This window comes from Tetrao urogallus (genome assembly GCF_951394365.1).
Source record: "Tetrao urogallus genome assembly, chromosome: 3".
Classification (NCBI taxonomy): domain Eukaryota; kingdom Metazoa; phylum Chordata; class Aves; order Galliformes; family Phasianidae; genus Tetrao; species Tetrao urogallus.
The window spans coordinates 41,565,764-41,589,574 of NC_136815.1; the positions used below are offsets into that span (position 1 = coordinate 41,565,764).

Genomic DNA, 23,811 nt, shown 5'->3' on the forward strand with positions numbered 1-23,811 from the left:
TTTGTCACAGGCTATTTTTTTTTTTTTTCTGAAATTTCTTTAGAATTGAATTTCTTGAAATTCAATTTCTGAATGTTTGATTATTAATGTATTTTTTATTATAAAATAGTATTTTGATTTTAATGTTAATAGAAATGCTTGATTATCACTAAGTAAAAGATAAGCAGTAATTAACTGTGGTTTAATAAAATGTGAAATAATATATTCTAAGTGTAAAAGAAAGGAGAATGAATTAAACAAGAATATTTTGCATTATGTCTGTTAATACTTGATCTCATTTTTTGTTTCTTCATTACCCTATTTTTTAAAAATGGAGTTCAGAAGTGTCAACATTTCTAATGCTCAGAATGGGAGATGTGATTTGTATGAACATATGCAGCAATTATGCCAAAACTAAATTTCTTCCCTTCTGTGGTTACTATGGTAACCAATATTTACTGTATTTCATTTAGACATATACAACAGAATGAAAAATGCTAGGTTTAAGCTTTAGTAATCTTTGCAAAAAAATATTATGCTATTGTACATGATATTTTAATTATGAGTAAAGGGATGGATCAAATAACTAACATGCTTAGTAGCATGAGCTTTGGTAGGAATCATCTTTAAAACATATTTGAATGATTCTTCTGGTAATGGAATTTCAGATGCTCATTTCTAATAATTGAATTGAATTAGTTTTTTGCTTGAGCAGAGATTGTTCCTACCACTGTCAGATCTCTTTGACCTCGCAAGAATAAGAAAGAGGTTAATGCTCCAAAAGTAATGCCTTCTATTTTATGATGTTGGCACGCAATGTCAGAGGTGGATGTTGAAGGTATGGCAGTAGAGGTTGAACCTTCCCACCAGTTCTCCATTGTTTTTTGTCACTGTATGACGTATGGCAACAGAGGAACAATCTAACAAAATGGCAGCTGACCTGGAAGTGTGTGGGAAGCAAAGGTGTGTCATTAAATTCCTTCATGCAGAAAAAATGGCAGCCATTCATCAATGCTTGCTGAACGTTTATGGAGACCAGCCAGTGGATCTGAGCACAGTGAGGCAGTGGGTGGTGTCTTTCAGCAGTGGTGACATTGATAGTCAGTCATCTCCACTTGTGTAGATGTTTATGAGCGTGGCATTCAGGCTCTTGTTCACCTCTGGTGAATATGCAGAGCTAATGATGATGACTGTATTGAAAAACAGTGTTTTCTAGCTGAGAATTTGCTCTGTCAAATAGTGTTATTGTGCTCTTTGTATCTGTAGGATATAAATAGAAGGAATTATTTTCAGAGTAACCTACATATAATGTTTTTTCTAATCATTAGGCTGCAAAATACTGCACAACAATGCTTGAAACGCAGTTGTTTTCCTACTCTTCTAAGGACACTGATGAACCACCTCAAGGTATGTCAATATATCTTCTACTATATGGTTTTCAAATAGCTTAATGAAAGGCTTAAATTTAAGACATTATTATTTTCAATTTTTATTTTAATAGTGTGCAGTGCTAGTTCTCTTTTGTGGTTTTTATCTGTTATGCTTCTCAAAATTCTTCATAGCAATTATGCATTTGTATACTTTGAATGTCAGTCATTTACTTAGTGGTGTCACTCAATCATCTAATCACAGTTCAGTTTTTCTATCTAGAGAAAACAAAATTAGCTGTATTTCACATGGCATTTATACTTTTTTTTACATTTTAAGAAAAATCTAGTGAATTATTCCATTTTCTCACTGAGTTCTATATATAACTTGCTTTTACAAATGTCTTAGAAGGCTTGTGACATTGTTTGCTTTTGCCAATGAAAATCAAGGAAGTAAGAGATTAATCTTATTTTCTTAATGCCGTTCAGGTGTTTCTGATTTTTTTTTTAATGGAAGTATTCTTAGGTATATTGAGGCAAGAACATTAAATAATTTTTACAACAAAATTAATATTCATTTGGTAAACTGATAAAAAGTAGCAGCAGAAACAGCTTAAGTGAAATTGAAGTAATATTAGTCTGGAAATGTGAACTTCTGTAAGCACAGAAAGATCCAAAGTCTGTATACACTTAGTCCAGATGGTGCAGCATGGGCATCCTGAGAAGGTTGCTCTGGAAAGAGGCTGAGGAAGATCACAGAATCACAGAATGGCCAAGGATCATGAATCTCCAACCCCCCTGCCACAGGCAGGGCCGCCAGCCTCCCCATTTAATACTAGACCAGGCTGCCCAGGGCTCCATCCAATCTGGCCTTGAACACCTCCAGGGACAGGGCATCCACAGCCTCTCTGTGGATGTTCCAGCATCTCACCACTCTCATAGTAAAGAACTCCCCTCTGACAGATCCTGTGAGCCCATTTTAGTGGGTTCTATTTTTCCAGCAAAATTTTGCAAACTGTCTTTTCCAATAAAGCTGTTTACCATGAAGTAAGTGTACGTAACCCATAGCCTTCTGATCTTCTAGTCTAACTATTTTAATTAAGACACTGAGAGATTATTCTTAAAAAAAATAAATAAATAAACAACACAGCCACCTACAAACTGTATGAAGGTTGACTGCTAATATATCTATTTTCCTGAGTAATCTCTATAAATATTATTGTTATTTTTTGTAAATATCCAACACACATTAAAGCACTGTGTTGCCCTGAACATAATTAGGTTAATGTTCCATGTTTGTAGGACAACTGATCACACTTTTTAATTGCTCCTCTGCTAGATTTCATTGTCTTGTGGTGATTCGTGATGACTTTCATTAGTGATCCCTGCTGTCAGACTCCCCTTCTATGTATCAGTTGAATAGATAACATTCAGTAGTGTGACAGAGTGTAATTTATCTATGTCATTATAAGGCAAACACACTTGAAAGAAAATGTAGCCGTAAAACCTGAATGTTCTTATGGAACAGTTATGTGCCATGTAGCTTGAATGTCCCATCTCCAGAACTGGCCTTCTGGAACTTCATTCCTTCATATGATTGAAGCCAATGCTGATTGGCACTAAGTATCATATGCGCAGGAGTTGGCTAAGCTTGCCTCTTCGAGCTGTAAGACCTCTTCTGTTTGGCTCTAGGCTTCTCTTCAGTAGCTACCAGCCTTGCTTTTTGGGGTTTTGATATTATTCTTACTCTTTGGACAAAATCTTCACTGAGGACTAGCCTAAAGTCATCAAACTCAATTAATTTGGGATTAATTTTATAAAATTAATTATAGAAAACTGATATTCTGACCTTACCCCTTTTATCACGTTTTGTCTCTCTGATGTTATTCCATCATATTTTTTCATGCACTCATTTGTCCCTCTCTTCTCATATTGAAAAGGAATGACCTTTTCTGTGTAATGTGTGCATGGCAATAGATGCAGCGGTTGCATTCTCTTAGCCAAGACTAAGGTTTGTCAGGTTTCAAATTAAGGGACAAATTCAAGTGTCAAACTGTCTGGTATCAGCCTTCAGGTAAAGCTTGGCAACATTCTGTATTCTCATTGTTTCTGCAGATGAGTGGACCACCCCAAGGCAACGGAGCTGTGCTTTTGTAAATACTCCATTACCATGTATTAATAAAGCCATTCATCACATTCAAGAGTTGGAAGTAAAGATAGGGAAATACTTTCAACAGGTACAGTTATGGTTGAAAATGGCTGAGCTCTTTTTATATCAAGTGTATTTTAAAATAAGATTACTATGGTGATTTTCTCTCCTTTACAGCAAGCACTGTTTTTTTCCTAGAGAGTACTTACCAATTCCTTGATTAAATCTTCTCTCTTATTGAGATCCATGAATTTGAAAATGTAACGGTCCTTTTTCTAGCAATGTATGATGTTTTCATAGCCTAAGTAGATTTTGTGAATAGAAACAAGAGTAAAGGGAAGCTGAAAATGGGTAGCTAGATGAAGAAAGAGTGCAATACATTGTCTTTTGAAGTACAGTAAAATCTTCCTATTAACTTCCTTGAGAATATGATCAGTTTTATTTAAATAATTCACAGTGGAGTGTTGGAGTGTTTTCCAAATTTTTAATAAATTTTGTGTATGTCTACACTGCAGTAAGATCTGATTGCTACTGTTGCAAGCAAGTTATATTTAAATAATTTAGCTCCAGTATTGACTGTGTTGTAATCACTGAGGTACATCAGAAAGACTATCACACTTTAGTCTTCTACTTTATTAAATGCTTTGCAGTGACATTTCTGCAACTACAGAATAGGTACTGGAGGAATCCAAATTGGATAAGTTATAAGAATATCTTGATATACAGTATAGACGTAGATAGGGAATTTGGTATTGCCTCATTCACTTTGAGTTAAAATAAAGTGAGAATAGTGAAGTTATTTGTGTGATAATTTTGTAATTACTGTACATGAATTAAATGAGGAAACACTGATCTGTCCAGATGTTCATTCATTTTAATGTATATGCTGTCTCTTGTGTATTTTCCACTTCTAATTTTGTGTATGTCAATGGTTTGTGGGCTGGTTCAGCCCAATTCTGTGACCAGCGGGGTGGAGGGATTTCACAAAATCCACGCCTCCAGAAAAGGGAAACAGGGGACCCCAAAATAATTAAAAACAGCGGCAACGATCTGAGGAGAAACAAACTAATTACTAAATATGATATCAGAATGCAGGATAACACACTTTATACTACACATATACATATACATATACATACACACATTATAATACAATATAATTAGAATTGAAACCAATTAATCAAATATAATGAGTGTCTGGAAGGTGGGTAGGCCTGTCCATAATGCTGAGGTGAGATGCGCAGTGTGGTTGAGCAGCAGGGAGGAGAGCCTGACGAAGAAGGGGAGGCCAGATGACCTTACCAGGGTTATATCTTCTCACTGACTGCAAAGCCCCTGGGCTCTGATATTTGATTAAATATAATCAGTAATGTGTCCAGTTGACATGGAAAACCTCCTATGTATATTGTTATATTCTTACCCTGAAAAACAAGAGAGACAGTACGTGCAGGGCTTTGGGAACTGCTTTATCATTCTTTCCAATTCCTGAACTGTTTGGAAATTGGGAGTGATTTGGGTATGTGGTAATTGTAGCAATAAGCTTTTGTTACAATCTTATGATGCAGTTGATAAAGTTTCTGGGCCCAAAAAATTTGCCTGGCAGCTTTTAATTTACTGTTCTGGACAGAAGTCTAATGAAGGAAAAGCATAGAATGTTCAGGCAGAAACTGTCCAATAGTTTTGAGATTTAATTACAGAGATTAAGAGTGGCAATATAATTAACAATGTAAAAGGATTTTAAAAAGCTTTACAAAACAGTAATATTTAACGTGTGTGTACAAAGAATGGGTTTCATTACCAACCATTTGGAGATCCTTACACAGGTTTTCAGAATTCAAAAGCTTCGTAATTATTTAAAGATATCAAGAAACATAGATCTGTATGCACTCTGATTATATCCTTTTACAATACAAAGTTCAGTAGTCTTTTTATTAGGTAACAATTATGTGTCGTCTGAGATGTGTAATGAAACTTGTCTTTTATTTTGCAGTATGACCGTGTGTTTAAGGAGGAGAAAAAGCTGTGGTAAGAATTATGCATACAAAATCATACAAACTGCTTGTTTGTTTTTATGTCAGGTAAACTTTTGAAGAAAAATTAGCGTGACTGTAATGCCTTCTCTGTGAACTTTAATGTTTACCAAGTTCTACTATTGTGCAGAACACAGCTAAAATAAGCATTCACAGTGCCTGCAGGAACTATTTATGTCAGGAGACCAAAAGTGTTCATGCACTATTATGTCTTCCCTATTCTGTGTTTAATATGCAAAGATTCAAGGGGATCTTAGGACCCACCTAAATGGTAACTTTTGCTGTGAAGTGCAGTTCAGTTATTGATACTTCTGAAATTGCGCCTCATCTGAGATATTTAAATATGGCTCAGTATTCCCATTTCAAGTTCTCATTGTTTTGAGTTATAAGATACCCAAAACAAAGCTGACTGTGTAATTTTAAATTGAATTATTTGTGATGTGGGCCACTTTATGATGTCGGTCTCATTACAGTGATTAAAAAGAAGAGTTTGAAGAGGAGAATGTATCTCATGCATTCAGCTTGTCTTGGCTGTTTTGCTCAACATAGCATTTATTTCTGTGTGTATTTTTGTGTCACATATGCCTATTGAGTCATTCTGTGTTTCTTATTTATCCAACTCCTCTTCACTGAACTTCTGCTTCTATATCTAATTTGAAATCTCTTCCATTACCAAGTCCCATTTTTCTTATCAAATTTCTTATTATTTTCCATTGCTGGAATCTTCCCAGTAACTTAGATGTAACAATCACAGGCATCAATTCTTTTTTTTTTCTTTTTTTTTTCTTTCTTTTTTTTTTTTTTTTTTTTTTTTTTGCTTCACAGAATCAGTACATTTTTGTGGATTGCTTTAAACTCTGGACTTTCACATTATGTGTGGTATACCTGTTTGATTATAGATTTCATTTTGTCTTCACTGCTTGTGACAGACCTGTATATACTCTTTAACCTGCACACGTGGGCAAATATGGGGGGTGGTTATCCTTCATCACCTTATTCTCAACTCCAGTAGACTAATGAGCCTCTTGAGGTCTTCTGAGACTTCTGGTTTGTTTCTGTTCTTTAATTATTTGGATTGTTTATTTCCCTCTCTCGCTTGCAGATTAGATTTATCCCAATCTTATTTTAACAAAAACCTCCTTTTTTCTGCTTTTGAATTTCCCAAGATTTCAAAAGGTTCTCTGCTGGAAACTGATGAAGCCATTGTGTTTCTAAAAAATCTTCAATTGCTTTTCTTCATTGTTGACCCTGAAATTATTACATCAGTGATAAAACTGAAATTACTGATTTGCACTGGCAATGCATTTCTGTCTGAGGGTGACATTCGATGCTTCTGCTGCTGAGAAGAGTCTGCAAAGTATAGAGTATATAGATCCTTTCACTTCAGAACTTGGGCAGAATAACAACTTATCCTCATCGGTTTCTTTGGCAAATCCTTGGGTGTAACAACAGAGTTGGTCTGTGTAGGTACAAGATGTTAAGGAGTCTATTTTTTGTATTTCTGTAAATAAATATGAGGAAAATCATTTATACGGGAGTTACACAATTAAAAATTCTTTTGAATGACTTGCATTCTTTTTTTTAACAGTAATTCTATATAATCCAGCATTTAAGATACAAGACTGAAGAAAGGCACTTCTGACTTAGTAAAAGAAATATTTATGTAACAGTGCCACTTTAAATTCAGTCTAAAATTTTTTAGTGACAGTGGGTTTTATCCACAGGATAACAGAACAAGTCAGTGCTGAATCTAATGAAGATACCTGGTTATCATTATCAACTAGTTTGGATTTTCAAGATGCTAATGTATCTCGTGAAGGTAAAATGCTTTATAGTACTCAGTACAGTACTCAGTCTGAGTGGAAATAGTTACTTGCCCTCATTTAATATATGCTTTGCATTTAATAATGTTTGCTGGCTGCTTGATAGATCTTATGTAAATGATGTGTGCATCCTTTGAAATCTATCGGTGTATCATTTGTCAAGCTGAAAGACACATGGATTTTAAATGTTATATTAAGTACCATGAAATCATCCTGTTTGCAAGATGGTAATTTACATTTTTCTATGTAGATTTATACTGTACTTTAAGCCAGCAGAACAAATTATTTTGTGTTTTGTTTAATTTCAGTAACACATGTAGCTGCATCACTGTTGCAGGGTTTTCACAAATACACTCCTGACATGAAGTTATATTTCTTACAGTTGGCATCTTTGTTCAAATTAAATGTTTTTGAATTGTTTTCGGTATTCAAGAGTCTGTGTGCAATTCACAGTGCAGTCTTTTCAGTACTGCTAACTCAAGTTGATCCTGTCTACAGTGAATTGTATAATACACTTTTTGTTGGCAGCAAAGCTAAAATCCAGATTTTAAGTAGCTATCCTTATTTTCAATGCTTACAACTTTTAATGAAAATAATTTGAGGAGTTACTGATCATTGACTGTAGAATTTAAATGGAAATGCTTTGAATTCTGCAGTTTATGCAATTCTCTCTTTTTTTTTTTTTTTTTTTTTTTTTTTTTTGTAGATCAGGTTAAGGATGATGACCTCAAAAATATTTTACCAAAAACAGTAAGCTAGGGCATTTTTGATAGCCAGATTTTTACAGAATAAAATGTTGATGGCCTATTTGTATCGTGATGAAAACCAGTTTTGTGTATTGTTGAGATACTTCACTGAATATTCTTAGAATTCTGAGAACTTTAATGAAGTCATTGATACTTCCTGGGGAACATAAAATAAGTGTTCTTAAAAACAACAACAACAAAGATATAATGAAGAACTTGGGGTAACTACTTATCCAAACAACAAGACAAAAATGAAAATTGTGTACCATCTCTGTTTTTGGAAATAAACTGGAGGAAACATGCAAGATTTGTTTGCAGCCAATTTTTGCTTGCCTTGATACATGTGAAAAGGCTGTCTTTATGTTGAGGATGACTGCAGAGTGTAAGTTTAAGCTATCATAAGAAATAATGATAATGTATTATTAAAAAGCAATGTAACTAATTGTGCTTACTGTGATACACACAGACAGGACAACTTTGTGTTCAGAATGAAGCTGGAATAAAGAGCCTGTGATTAAGCTTTCATAAAAAAAATAATATTTAATGTATTTTTAAAGACAGCAAGACGTTAACCTTGAAGCAGGAAATAGCAGTTTTGCTACTGGAAGTTACCAAGCTAATTAAGCGATTGGAGGCTGATCGCATGGAGGCAGAAAAAGCTTTGGAGCGGGAGAGACAGCGAAGGAAAAAGCTTGGCATGGAAATTGATAGTATGTCACTTTGGAGGCTTCAGCACTTCCCTGCTGCTGTGCAAAAAGGTATCACTACTGAAGTTAAGAGTATTTGTTATTTGCAGTCAGTTCATTACCAAGGAAAATAATTACACTGTGAGAATAGTTGTGTTTACTGTAACAGAACTGCAGTACTTACTCTTTTGAATTTGGCATGCTTAAATATATATCCATAGGGAAAAAAAAAAACCAAAAACAAAAACAACACAGAACACACTATATTACATAGTTCTAAACTGTGTAGTAGTTTAGTATTGTTTGAAGAATAACTCAAGAGTAGGCAATGCACTTAAGATGATGAGAGATACTTTTGTTAGGGCAGGGAATGAGAAGTTTGAACAGAACTATAAAATAATGCAGTTGTGCTAAAATGTAGAATAAACCATCAATTTAAATAAAATGTGATAAACTTGATTAAAGTATTTGCATGAATAGTTGGATGTAACTATTGATAGAATTTCTCAAGATCCCGGATTCTAAGGACGTTTAGTGTTACCTTCTGTGATTAGCTGGCATCTACACAATAGAATTAAAAAAGCAAAGAAAAAAAAAAAAAGCACATACTTTGCAGCTGTTTGCTATTTGTCTTCTGACTCACAGATCATAATGGGAAGTAGGTATCATCTGAACCTAGACTGAAAATCTAATGCCTGTGGGAAAACATGTAACTAGAGGAAAATTATAAGCATGCATGTATTAGCCTTGTCTGTTAGCGTGTAATATGTCAAATGTCACTCATATTTGTTGACAATCCTAGATTAGTGATCAGGGTGGATTGCCAAATTCTCACTTAATATTATAGCTTTTTTATGTTTGTGTTCTTAATACTGTAAAATGCTGACACCAGTCTTAAAATCACCTATTTTTAGCTGGGATCATCTACTCTTTTTAAGGTTACCATGCCATTCTTCGCCCTTGAAACTTATTCACTTTTCTTTCTACCTCTTCTGTTTTTTTTTCTACATACTGTGATTTCTGTTCTTTGGTCGTATTCATTACTCATTTTAAGTACATATCCTGATCGCATAGAACAATTTTTTTTTTTTCTTTAGTAGCATTACTGTGTAGGAGATGAATGCATATCAAATTATTCTTAAGAATCTCACCCAGCTTTTTTTATTGAATCACATAAGGGTTTGTAGAAAAAATAAAAGTAATTTTAAGAATTTTGAAAGTCCTACTGGAATTGCAGTTCCAGAACAATTTAAACCTTTTAGAAATAAACTGGCATTTTCTGAACTATTCCGTAGTTAGGAATCACCTAAGATACACCCAAAGCATGTTTTTTTTCCTGTGTGCTTTGTCAAACAAGATATTCGTCACTGTAGAAGATGTTAAGAGAAACAAATGCCTTTCATCTTGGTGTTTAAAGAAACAAAACATGACAACAAATAGCATATAATTAACAGTGCCGGCTACCAGAGCCTTGATTACAAATTTTAATGAATTCTAATGAGACTGATTATTGAGGAGAGCTTTGAAAGACTAGGAAGAAACTTATCTACATGGTACTCCAGAGAAGCAGGAGAAAGTAAATTGTCTTTCAATCCATAGAACAAATTCTGCAAAAAATAGTTGCGCTTTTGCCTTGTCACGTAGAGTTTCAAACCTGTGTGGCCACAAGCACCAGTTCTGGTTTGTGTCATTCGATGATTTAAACAAAATGAAAACTAGAGGACATGTTAAACATGCTTAATTTTGTCAAAGTGAAGGGATTTTCTAAGTGAGGAGAATGAAGTTTTGAAGATGACAAGAGTCAATTTAATGCAGAATCCAGAACAAATAATTTTCTACTTCATTTAGAAGAATCTTTTAATAACAGATACACTGATAATAAAGCAACCAACAGATGTAAAGGAAAGATGACTGGCTGTATGGAAGAACAGATTCCATAGTGGCAGGTTATTTTTCCTTTCAGAATTCACTTTTCTGCACTGAAATCTGAAGATATGTTAATTGTGATGCTTGAAATCAGGGAAGGCTTTTTTTGCTTGTATGATTCAAGCCCTTCAGTGTCAACAGAGAATGGCAATCATTGACAGACACATGGGTTGTTTTAATCTATGTAGTATTCCTGAGTAGTGTCATAGTACTATAGCCATGAAACTCTTGACTTTTGCATGAGAGCAAGGGTATAAATGTCATCATGGTTAGTGAACCTGTTTTTTCAACTTGCTTTTTCCCCAAATTTTATTCCTATAGCCAGGGAGTAAGCAAGCACAACATCAAACTTTTAGGCTTTTTGTACAATGTGGCATCATGATATTTCAAGATACCATGGATGTTTATTGTCAGTGAGTAATGGGTGTCTTGGTGGCTGCCAAGCTGGTCTTGTAAGTATCTTTGTTTCTGATTTTAAGGCCTTTTTCTCAGTTCCTTTACGTCTGCAACACATCACATTATATGAAGATACACCATGGCTCTCTGAAGTCTCTCAGTCAACATCTATAAATCTTCAATTCCTTTCCACAGAAGTGTTCCACGTTATCCTGTAGCTTCTGTGGGGATAGTTTATTATTTTTATATCCAGATGTCTAACAAAATATATCACAGCAGCAAAAAGTAATCAGGACCCTAAAAGCCAGGAAGCAAGACTCTTTCTATATTAATGCTGATTTGAGGGCTGGCTAATTATCCATTTTTTCATAAGGAAAACAGTTAAGTTCTAAAGAAATCTAGATTCTTGATGTCAGAGATGCAGTGGTCATTGTGTCTTCCCTTAAGCAGTTTTCATATGATTGGTAGCCATCACAGCTCTGGAATGTCATCTCCTTGCGGTCTGCAATATTTTTCTTAGACTGAGAGCAGCAGAGCAGTATTTATAGCTATTCCAAGAAAAAGGCCTCAGAGAACGTCAGTTGGATCTTCTCAGTTATGTTTTTGACCACTTTTTACAGTCTTTTTTTTTTTTTTTTCCCACTCTTGTTTGAAATTTATTGTTTTATTTCATAAAAAAAAAAACAAATCACAGAATCACAGAATTGTAGGGGTTGGAAGGGACCTCCAGAGATCATCGAGTCCAACCCCCCTGCCAAAGCAGGTTCCCTACACCAGGTCGCACAGGTAGGCATCCAGGCAGGTCTTGAACATCTCCAGAGAAGGAGACTCCACCACCTCCCTGGGCAGCCTGTTCCAGTGCTCCGTCACCTCACTGTAAAGAAGTTCTTGCGCATGTTTGTGCGGAACTTCCTATGCTGCAGTTTCCAGCCGTTTCCCCTTGTCCTGTCTCCACTCACCACTGAAAACAGTCTGGCCTCGCCATTCTGCCCCCCACACCTTAGATATTTATAGACCTGGATCAGGTCCCCTCTCAGTCTTCTCTTCCCAAGGCTGAACAGACCCAGTTCACTCAGCCTTTCCTCATAGGAGAGATGCTCCAGGCCCTTCACCATCTTCGTGGCCCTCCGCTGGACTCTTTCCAAGAGATCCCTGTCTTTTTTGTACTGGGGAGCCCAGAACTGGACGCAGTACTCCAGGTGAGGCCTCACCAGGGCAGAATAGAGGGGGAGGATCACCTCCCTCGACCTGCTGGACACGCTCTTTTTAATGCACCCCAGTAAGCCATTGGCCTTTTTGGCTACAAGGGCACACTGCTGGCTCATGGCCAACCTGTTGTCCACCAGGACACCCAGGTCCCTTTCCGCAGAGCTCCCCTCCAGCAGGTCATCCCCCAACCTGTACCGGTGCATGCAATTATTCTTCCCCAGATGCAAGACTCTACACTTGCTTTTGTTAAACCTCATCCGGTTTTTTTCTGCCCAGCTCTCCAGCCTATCCAGGTCTTGCTGAATGGCAGCACAGCCTTCAGGCGTGTCAGCCAATCCTCCCAACTTCGTATCATCAGCAAACTTGCTGAGGGTGGCCACTATCCCCTCATCAAGGTCATTGATGAAGATGTTGAACAAGACCGGACCCAGCACAGACCCCTGAGGAACACCGCTAGTTACAGGCCTCCAACCGGACTCTGCACCACCAACAACGACCCTCTGTGCTCTGCCAGTCAGCCAGTTCTCAACCCACCTCACTGTCCACTCATCTATCCCACACTTCCTCAGCTTTGTTATAAGGATGTCGTGGGGGACAGTATCAAATGCCTTGCTGAAATCAAGGTAGACTACATCCACTGCTCTCCCCCCATCCACCCAGCCAGAGACAACATCATAGAAGGCTACCAGGTTGGTCAAGCACGACCTCCCCCTTGTGAACCCGTGCTGACTACTCCTGATAACCTCCTCTTCTTCCAGTTGTCTGGAGATGACATCCAGTACAAGCTGTTCCATCACCTTTCCAGGGACAGAGGTGAGGCTGACTGGCCTATAATTGCCTGGGTCTTCCTTCTTGCCTCTTTTGAAGACCGGAGTGACATTGGCTATCTTCCAGTCTTCAGGCACTTCCCCCGTCCTCCAAGACTTCTCAAAGATGACAGAAAGCGGTTCAGCAACCACCTCTGCCAGCTCCCTCAGCACCCGTGGATGAATCCCATCAGGTCCCATGGATTTGTGAACATTGGTGTTGCCTAGGCGCTCCTGGACCACCTCTTCCCTGACAGAAGGGAGGTCTTCCATTCCCCAGATCCCTCTCACTCACCTCCAGGGTCTCAGATTCCCGAGTGGGAGCTTTTTCATTGAAAACAGAAGCAAAGAAGGCATTCAGTATCTCCGCCTTCACAGCATCCCCCGTTACCAGCACACCCCCGTCACTTAGCAGGGGAGCCACATTCTCCCTAGTCTTCCTTTTACTGTTAATGTACTTGAAAAAACCTTTCTTATTATCCTTTATCCCCTTTGCCAGATTTAATTCCAGGCGGGCTTTAGCCTTCCTTGTCGCATCCCTGCAGACCCTGACAACATTCCTGTATTCTTCCCAAGTAGTCAGACCCTTTTTCCACATTTCATGGGCTTTCTTCTTTCCTTTGAGTTTGTGCACGAGCTCCTTGCTCATCCACACAGGTCTCCTGCCACCCTTTCCCGATTTCTTCCTCACAGGGACACACCGATCCTGAGCTTGGAAGAAGAGCTGCTTAAATGCCCACCAGCTCTCACAGGCCCCCTTGTCTTCCAACACCCTAGCCCATGAGACAGCTCCAAGTAGGTCCCGGAAGAGATCGAAGTCGGCTCTCCTAAAGTCCAGGATAGCAATCCTACTTTTTGCTTTACTTCTTCCACTCAGGATCTTGAACTCCACCATCTCATGGTCACTGCAACCCAAGCTACCCCCTACCTTTACTTCCCTCACAAGCCCTTCTCTATTAGTGAGAATAAGGTCCAGCAGTACCCCTCTCCTCGTCAGTTCCTCAACCACCTGCATCAGGAAGTTGTCTTCAACGCATTGCAGGAACCGTCTGGACCGCGCATGCCTGGCCACATTGCTTTTCCAGCAAATATCTGGATAATTGAAGTCCCCCATAAGCACCAGCGCCTGGGATCGTGACGCTGCTTCCAGCTGTTTGTGGAAGGCCTCATCAACCTCCTCCTCCTGATCAGGGGGCCTGTAGCACACACCCACAACGGTGTCAGCCATACCAGCCCGCCCCTTGATTCTTACCCACAAGCTCTCCACTGCTACACATCTCTCCCCCAGGTGGAGTTCAATACATTCAAGCTGCTCTCTTACATAAAGAGCAACTCCACCACCCCGCCTCGCCGGCCGATCTTTCCTAAAGAGCACATAGCCCTCCATGACAACATTCCAGTCATGCGAGCTGTCCCACCACATCTCTGTGATCGCAATGAGATCATAGCCATGTGACCGCACGCAGATCTCCAACTCTTCCTGTTTATTCCTGTCTTGTTTTGGTATGTTGGTATGTTGGTATGTTGTAGAAGAGGAAAAATACAGGCTCAGGACCATCATGATATCCCATTACATCTGTTTGTTACTGTGTGGTTGAACTAAAATTAGAGATGGTGGGAAGTCAGTTAATATTCCCAGACACTGATTTGCAAAGCATAGTAGTGGTTTGTCTATAATTTTACTGTAGTTTTTTAGAATTATAGTGGATGCCAAAAGAGAGACAAACATTAAGATGAAAAGAAGTGATATAATTTGTAATAGTGAGTTCCGGGATGTGAAATCACAGTCAATACTGAGGTACATATTCCTGATGCTCATCATCCTGAGAGTCTGACAAGTTTCTCATGGTCCAGGATGTGTAGGATATGTTTTCAGTTTGAAATACTTTTTTTTTTCTTTTTTTTTTTTTTTTTTCCATAGGCAAAATGTGAAGATGGGCACATTTCTGAGAATATATGAGAATAATTTTTGTTTTATATTTATTGGCATATGAATTTATATATTTATCTTAGACAGTGCCTAATTTGAATTGGAAACAAGAAATTGCTGTTAATACATGACTAATTTGCAGAGATTGTTACAGATTTTTGTTTGTTTGATTATTTGTTTTTAAAACAGGAGTCTCTGAAGGGCAGTTTATGATGTTCTGAAAACAAAGGGAGAGGTTGAATAAAGGATCAAAATTAAAATTAATTCACTGGGAGGTTAGAGACTGCTTTCAGGAGAAAATCCTGTGGCAACTGAAAGGTCAATTTTTCCAAAGCAAAAAAGCTGTAAAAAGGTTAATAATACGGCTTTGTTCTGCAGCACAGTAATATGAGCTGCAGAGCTATTACATTCCAAGTCAACAGCAGTAATGCAAGATGCAAAAAATAAAGAATAAAAACGTTTTGGGGGGACCCAATACTTTTGCTTTACTGTTTTGCATTCAAAAGGTTGGAATAGTATGCAGTGATACAGTGATAGAATATTTATTAAAATAATAAAAAAAAAAGCAATAAAAAAGCGGAAGTTGGGTTTTAGATATTAACCAACTCTCCTCCCTTGATATCAGTAGGCTGTGGTAGTGTGATGTTGTGTCCTTGGGGTAAATTTGTCATTTTCAGGTTTATAATAACTTACAGTATTATCTGTAAAACAAAAAATTATGCTAAAACAGAATTGAGGATAAGGGGAAAAGACCCCCAGGGATGTTACAATTATCCCTAATCTAAATAATACAAACCCAGGAGATTCTTAATTAAGAGTTTGCATGACCCCTTCTGAGTAGGCACGGAATTCTGTTATTTCTTCAGACTTCCCTTGATTTCCGTTATTGCTGACTCCTGCTGCCTTTACGTCCTGTAGGCCGTTGAGGTAATTGCAGTGACACAGCCCATCTTCAGAACTGACCTCTTCTGAAATATAATAAAAATTCAGTGTAAAACACTTTTTTTTTTTTCCATTTTACTGTTAGGCATCACTTAGTACGATACAGAAAAGCCACTTACTCGTATAATGTCTCTTCAACTTTTAGTGGCAATGAAATAATACATTTGTAAATTTGTGATTTATGTCTTGTTAACGCAGCAAAATGTATCAACTGTTAAGGAATCGCGCCAGATATTCTATAGCTACTTCTCTGAGCTGGAAAGCCTTTTCTTCTCAGTAAAATGTACTTCTCTCTCTCAGATTTATAACAAGAGTTTACTCCTGTTTAGATTTTTTTTTTCTCTTAATTGGTAATCTTTTTCACTGTTAAATATCAGCTGCTGCGTTACCGTTAGGACACAGTCTGTAATAAGGCTTTCTTTCTGAGCAAGATGAAATATGTGCTGTCATTCAGCAACCAATGATCTAGTTACATATTTTCTTGTAAGGGCCCTCAGGAAATTTATACCAGTGTAGGAGAAGTAAATGCAATGAAGTGAATTAAGACTGACACGTTTCTGTATGGCAACATGAATATGTTCTTCTTGACGGCTTTGAATATTTATCTGTAGTCTAGATTTTTTGAAGCCCCATTTAGTTTCAGAAAGTGTTCCTGAACTGAAAACAGCTGTCATATTAAGGGGATCTGGGATATATACTTGCCCTGTTCTTCCTCTGCATCCGCATACGTCCATTGCTGGTGACTGGCAAGTTTAGTACAGCTCTTTTTGTGTGGTAACAACCTTTCAATATGTGCCTTAAGGCTAAGTGTTTTAATTTCCTTCATAAAAACAAAGCTACCGCTCACTCCGAGAATTTACTGGAATGATGTAGTTAGATTATTGAGTTTCAGAATAGTTCCACTCCTAATGTACTATTTGGTGATGTCTTTTGTAACCAATGTCGTCTTTTGGCCTTAACAGTAATTTACAGCAAAATTTTGCAAGTCTTATACTCGGTATTGTAACTGTGCATTTCCTAATCTCACTAAGCATTCATGGTGTCACTCAAATACACATTCTGTTATGCTAATTATCTCTAACAGAATACGAAACATGTGCTCGAGATACCTTAGAGCTACAATGGCATTTGGATTGCAAAAGCCGTCAGCTGCGACAGGTACAAAACCAAATACTTAAGATAGAAGCAGTTAGCAGAAGGATTCAGGAGGATGTAGACTTCATGAAGAAACACAGCCCTCTGCTGGAAGAAAAGTTGAATCTGGAGGGTGAAGCTGTGAAGGATGTGTTACTGGCTTATGAAAAGGTGAGTACGCATCATACAAAAAAAACAATCACAAAGATACATACCCTTTTACAGCAGCATCACCAGTCTATTTTAAATTTTGTAGACAAAGACTGTGAATTGCGTGCCTCAGTACAGAGTACAGGCAGAATCCAGGGAATATAATGCTGTGGGCCTTTAATAAAAGTCTCATAAGCACATGTAGAATGTAATTCTAAATTTGTAAGCTCATTCCATCTGTTTGGATTTCTTTTTTTTTTTTTTTTTTTTCCTTTTTTTTTTTTTCTTTTTTGCAGAAAATGTAGATGGCACATATCTGATGTTTGTATAGATTCTTGATTCTTTTCGGATTTCTCACAGACATCAAGCTTTGTTCCAGAATGTGGATAATGTGGAAATATTAGAAGCTGTCAAAGAAAGTAAAATTGAATTATTTTCAAGTGGTGGTGCATTTTTAATGCGGATAGTTGCAGACTGAACAATCAAAGCGCAGCAGAGTTGTAGATATTTTTAAATGGGTATCAGAAAAGGAGGGGTACTGCGTAGCTGCAAGTTCAGATTTTAATACTGATTATTTTCTATGTATGCTTTATAGTTACTTTTAATCTCAAATCTAGAGATGAATCCATTTCAAGGTACTGCATTTACAATCTAAAAATGATCTTATACTTCCCGGTGATTCTGAATAAAAGTTTATTTAAACATTTGCTTTATTTTTAACCTTGCATATTGAGGTGTCAACAGTCATGTCAAAGTACTTCTAAAATAAAAAAGAGCTAATTAAGCATCACATCACATAGATAATATGAGAATTGTTATAAAGTAGCGTCCTTCCAATTCGTTTCCCTTTTTTAGTTAAATATGAATGGGACACGATCATTATTCTGTATGTGAATGACAGCTTGCAAATTCTTTTCTTGTGTGTTTCTGGAAATAATTCTCCGCACACCAAAACTTGCATATGGTTCTGACTATGAAACAGCTGGTAGTTCGATCATTTTTAAGATACCAGCTAATTAAAAATCAATTGGGTTATTTCAGTTTTCATTTTGTATCCTTTTTTTCTTGTTAATTTCTTAGAATAAATTGTATGCAGTCAAAAAAATTAAGATGCTCTAAAGTACAGATCAGGAAACAGACTGTTTTCCGAAGACTGTATTAAATTAATACTTTCTCAGTGTCCTTTCTTTTTAGACACCACATTTCTTAAGAAGTCAGATTTTGTGTTCTTGTGATTCATTTATATATTTCATTTCAGCAAAGCTTCTAATTAACAAATTGTGCTCTAATTTACACGCTGCTCCTTACTCCTTTGTTTTTTTCTGTGTTTTTTTTTTTTCCTTTTTTCCCCCATGGCCTTTGGAAAGCAGCTCATATTGAGTTTTCTTTGCAATTGAAACAGTTACTGAATTTTGAATCTCTAGTTTTTAAAACCCAGCAAACTAGTATTTACAGATTTTGTATCACATTTTTTTTAACATCTGTAATATTTTCAAAAGCTGAGGTAAAAAGCATGTGTATAGCACTAAGTGGACAGGAACTGAGCAGATCCAATACTGTTGATACCAGTGAAGATTTTATTTATTGTCTGCATTGTCTCAGGCCCCTGTTTTACACAGGTGACTGCAGGGCTTGCACATGCTTTGGGTTGTTTTGGATGTTTAAGTAATGATTCTATCAGATTACTGAGAGAAACCTCTGTGACTTCTTCCAACTTATTTCTTTCTTTCTGCTCCAGAGGTCACTATCTTCCCATGGAAGTAGCCACTTTTCACAATAACTTCTATGTTGTGCAACAGAATGAATGGCTTGTTGGTAATACTTCCTTATATCATACAATTGTACAACATCTTGTTGTCTTTCGCTAGGGTATTTATTGCAGAACATGTGGAATTTGTTGTGATGGCATCACAAAATACAGCTTCAAATTTAAGATTCAATTTTAAAATTACAATGAATCAAAACTAGATTTTTTTTTTTTAAAGTTATTATTATTTGTGACATTGTGTGTGATTTCTATGTAACATCTTTCAGAAAACTTGTTTTATTTGCTTAGGCATCCAGAATATATTCTGATGTTCATTCTGAGCTCATGAAAATTCAAAAGACAATGGAAAGAATTGATGAAGAAGCTAAAACGAAGATAAAATCTATGTATGAGAAAATTAAATGTGCTGAGGTGCTACTAAGTCAATACAAGTAAGAGCTGTTCAAAACAGTCGTACGCATATTAGTTTTTAGTAGTGACAATGAAATTATAGAAAATTTGCATTTAGAAAATATTTCAAATTCTCAGTTTTGTAAAATTGAGTAGTTATACCTAAAATATGTTTTTCATAGAATCCTTAGAGTTCAGACCTTTAAAGGTCATCTAGTCCAATTCCCATGCAATAAACAGGGACGTGCACAGCTAGATCAGGTTGTCCAGGTCTTGATCCAGCCTTGCCTTGCAAGTGTCCAGGGATGGGACGTCGCCAGAACCTGTTCCTGTGCCTCACCACCCTCACTGTAAAAGACTTTTTACTTTCTTTGTCTTAGTTTGCATTAGCAAAAGGTCCAATAATATATGCAAATGTAATGTTCCATGAATCAGTTCCTGAACTGTTGGGTTTTTTTGGTTGTTTTTGTTTTTCTAACCTTATTTTACTTTAGAATTTTTATTCATTCTAACAGAACTAGGCAGATAAGTGGGTGATTCTAGAGAGCTATGTCAGTATTTCTTTGTACTTCTGTGAACTACAGTGACTACTCTTTGTGCAAGCACACATGTAAAACATGTAAGAGCTGTTACTTTTACTTAGTGAAAACCTCATTGCTAAAGAGGTTTCTCATGGGTATGTAAGATCGTTATTAGAAAAAAAAACTTTGTGATTTTCTATGTTTATGGGCTATCAGCAGCTTATCTGACCTTTCTAAAAAAAGACAGAAAATAAGCAGTTACAAACAGTTTGTACACAAACTCACTGTAGTTCCTGTATTCTGGCACTGAAATACCATTTGTCTACCAGACTTATCTACCATGAAGCTGAACATCCAATTCTCAAATAACAGTTATAACAGTTTTGGGTACTGCTATTGACCTTTTCATTTGATGTTCCCATTAGGAAGAATTAAGAGATTTTTAAACTTGTATTGTAGTGATGCACACTAGAATAAAGCAAGACATGCAGTAGAATTTGAGAATAAAGTGTTTGCTACCCTCTGTGAAGAACACACTCTCAGGGGGAAAAGAAGAGGGTATAACTAACTGCTGTAACTGTTTTCTTCTGGGTTTAGATTTTCTCATGAACAGAAATGGACCATGTATATTTTCTGTTTCATTAGTTTAACGTATTTCCTATTTGTAGCACGTGACAATGATGTAGACTCTCGTGCATCTTGCAACCATTTTTGTTTGTGTGAATGGTAAGTTAAACTAAAAATGCTAAGGAGTATCATCATTTAACAAGTAAAAAAATAAGACTTTTTTTCTACCCTCAGTGAGGAAATCAATGGTCAAATCTGTTTTCTCAGCCATTTGATAAGCTTGTAACTGAAGTAATACCTATGTTGTTGAAGTAGATTCTTCATTTGCCATCTGAAGAGGATCAGAATAATGTAGTGCTTATTGGTGACAAAGGCAGATTTGTGATGGCACAGACTTGAAAGGCTGCACTTCTGTTGATTCACATTTTTTATATGTTGAGTACCATCAGTGAGAGAACTGAAAATACTGGAGGAGGGGTATGTCAAACAGCACAGTCTGTTATTTTTGCACATATTCACTATGGCTGATAGTAGCATATTTTTCCATGGGATTGTACTCAGAAAAGTTGTAGCTGATAGGCAGTACACCTGTTACGTATCTGTCATCAGAAATTCCAAGTATCATTTATATGGCAGAACAAGGAGAAATGGTTTTAAGTTGAGGGAGGAAGTTTTAGGTTGGATGCCAGGGAGAAGTTCTTTACTATGAGAGTGGTGAGGTGCTGGAACAGCTGACCAGAGAGGTTGTGGATGCTCCATCCCTGGAGGTGCTCAAGGCCAGATTGGATGGGGCCCTGGGCAGCCTGGTCTAGTATTAAATGGGGAGGTTGGTGGCCCTGCATGTGTTGGGGAGGTTGGAGCTTGATGATTCTTGAGGTCCCTTCCAACCCAAGCTATTCTATGATTCTGTGATATGTTGTGAATAGTAGGACATAAGGGAATACAGATATTTGAAGTGTTAGGTGCTCATTATATATATATATATATATATATATATATATATATATATATATATATATTCTGTGACCTTTGGCTCTTGAATTATTAATTGAAGTTTTTGTCTTCATCAAACAAAAATAATAGACAAACACCAACACTCATTGTAAAATAAAACAAATGTAACAAAAGACCTGTGCTCAGCTTATTGCAAGTTCTAACAGCTCATTGTTGGAGTGTTTTCCTGACTATTGTTGTATTACCTCTTTCTGTAATTATGGGTGGTTTTTCCTCCGATAATTCAGTGTCTGCTGATACATCTGGGAGTTGGAGTAGAAATAAGGTGTTTAGCTCCTTCTTTGACATTATCTACTCTCTGCAAGTTCATTTTTACATAAAGAGTTGGTGTCTTACTCGTGTAATGGCACCAAAGATAACAGTTACAAGATGATACAGGAAAAAAAAAATCACTAATGGCGTTTGTCCATAAAATGATACTGAACTACACTGATGAAATGAAGATAGCTCTGAACTAGATTTAGCCACTAGTGGAGAAAATAAATTGATTCTTGTTTTAATAAATGTGTTGAACAAAAGTCTCCTACTCAACTACACTAATGCCTGTTCAGAAGTCCAATTAGAAGCTGCAGTGTTGGCAGACTTTGTAAGTATAAGTGAATGGGTAGCCTGAGTAGTTTTGATTTCTGGATGAAATTGTATGAACCTGCCAGGTTGGGTGTTTTGAAATTCTCTCATGCATACCTGCTCAAGAAACATAGTAGAGAATCAAAATAAATCTTTACTAATTTGGATCTGCTTTACATTTTCCTTTATGGAGAGGGACTACCTTGGAATATTTCCAGATAGATGGATTCACTTCGGGTGTATTTCTATTAGGAATGAGTTAAAGCATTCTGAATTTATTTGGACCGAATACTGTATGAAGTTAAAAAAAACAGAGGAGAAGATTATAAAGGATGAAAAACACCTTGAGGAGTTAGTGAAGCAAAAAGCAGAAATCCAGGAAGATGCAAAATGTTGGAACAGCAAAGTGAGTCTTGAATATTTATAAACAAGCCAAGTAAATGAGTATCTTTTATTGAAAAGTACAGGAATGCCTGAATATTTTTGTATGCTTAAAAGTTATTATCCTCTGTAAAAGTAAAAATGCAGGTTTTGATTTAAAAGTAAAAACTGGTAGAATTGTACAGAACTCTATTGTCCATTCTTGTACTGTTCAATTAATGTTTATCATTATTTATTAAAGTTATCAATCATCTTACATTGGTTTGAGTGATCTACATATTTTTAGTTGTGTGCACATCTGCCTAATACTGGTTATCCTTCTAAGTCACCTACACTGAATATTTAGCAGTACAACGTGAGTGTCCTTTTGAATTTGTTTTTTTGTCTTAAGGTGACGCATGAAGCCCTCTCCTGCAGCATGCAGAGTGATAGCCTGCTTTACTTGAAATTCCCCTCTTTTCTCCAATATTTATCTGATACTATTTTTGGAATCTTGCATTTTTGTACTCAGCGGTTTAAAACATGAAGTGGAGATCCTCATGCAGTCTGACTGGGCATTTTCAGTTAACTTACTATTTCATATGTGGTGCCACAAGGAAAAAAAAAAAAAGAAAAGGAGGAAACAAGCCAAAAGGAATGTTTAGGTGCCTAAAACAGGACTTAGATGGCCGCAACAGAACTTGTCATGTGTGCATGCATATGTGTGCATATATGTATAATATCAGTAGTAATAAAAATAGCAATGTCCCCCTCAATGGAGATATTCAAAAGCTGTTTGGCCATGGTCCTGGGAAACGTATAATGTGTGGGCTAATCCATGTCCAAAAATTGATAGACAGAGTCATACTGGACAGTCTGTAATGGGTTACTTTATACCTTTTGTTTCCAATACTCAACGGTTCATTAAAGTTGCTTTTTTTTTTTCTTTTCCTATTACTGGCACTAGCAATTGCTACTGATAGAATGTTTTCAAGTGTAATCATGTCTTGTAAGTACTGTTTAAAAAAGAGGGTAGATTTCATACATAGTGATAGAAAATGAAGAAACAATTAGATGATGTAAAAGAAAAAGTAACAACTGAACAATGTTCATAGTGTTCAAGTGCACAAAGTTAGTTTGTAAATGTCTTCTAAATCTGTATTTATAATTTGACAACAGACACCTTCATACCTCACATCTCTCCTTGAAAGTCACAAATGTCAGACGTGCAAAATGAATAATTTAGGAGACAGGGGTCATTGCAAGCTTTCTGTGTGTGTGTGTGTGTGTGTGGTTGTTGACGATTAAGTTGTGTTTTAAGAAGAATGAGAAGAATAAGAAAAATGCTTTG

The 23,811-nt window shown here is 36.7% G+C and overlaps 1 protein-coding gene across 1 annotated transcript in view; it reads left to right on the plus strand.

The window, feature by feature from the left end:
- CCDC178 (coiled-coil domain containing 178) overlaps positions 1-23,811 on the plus strand; it is a gene marked incomplete at both ends in the record, with an annotated part of 172,174 nt that overhangs the window by 15,612 nt on the left and 132,751 nt on the right. The window contains 8 exons of the mRNA XM_079533872.1: positions 1,308-1,386; positions 3,462-3,583; positions 5,486-5,520; positions 7,250-7,344; positions 8,652-8,852; positions 17,074-17,294; positions 19,330-19,472; positions 22,353-22,506. Coding sequence (XP_079389998.1) covers positions 1,308-1,386; positions 3,462-3,583; positions 5,486-5,520; positions 7,250-7,344; positions 8,652-8,852; positions 17,074-17,294; positions 19,330-19,472; positions 22,353-22,506 — 1,050 coding nt within the window. The remainder of the gene's footprint in view (positions 1-1,307; positions 1,387-3,461; positions 3,584-5,485; positions 5,521-7,249; positions 7,345-8,651; positions 8,853-17,073; positions 17,295-19,329; positions 19,473-22,352; positions 22,507-23,811) is intronic.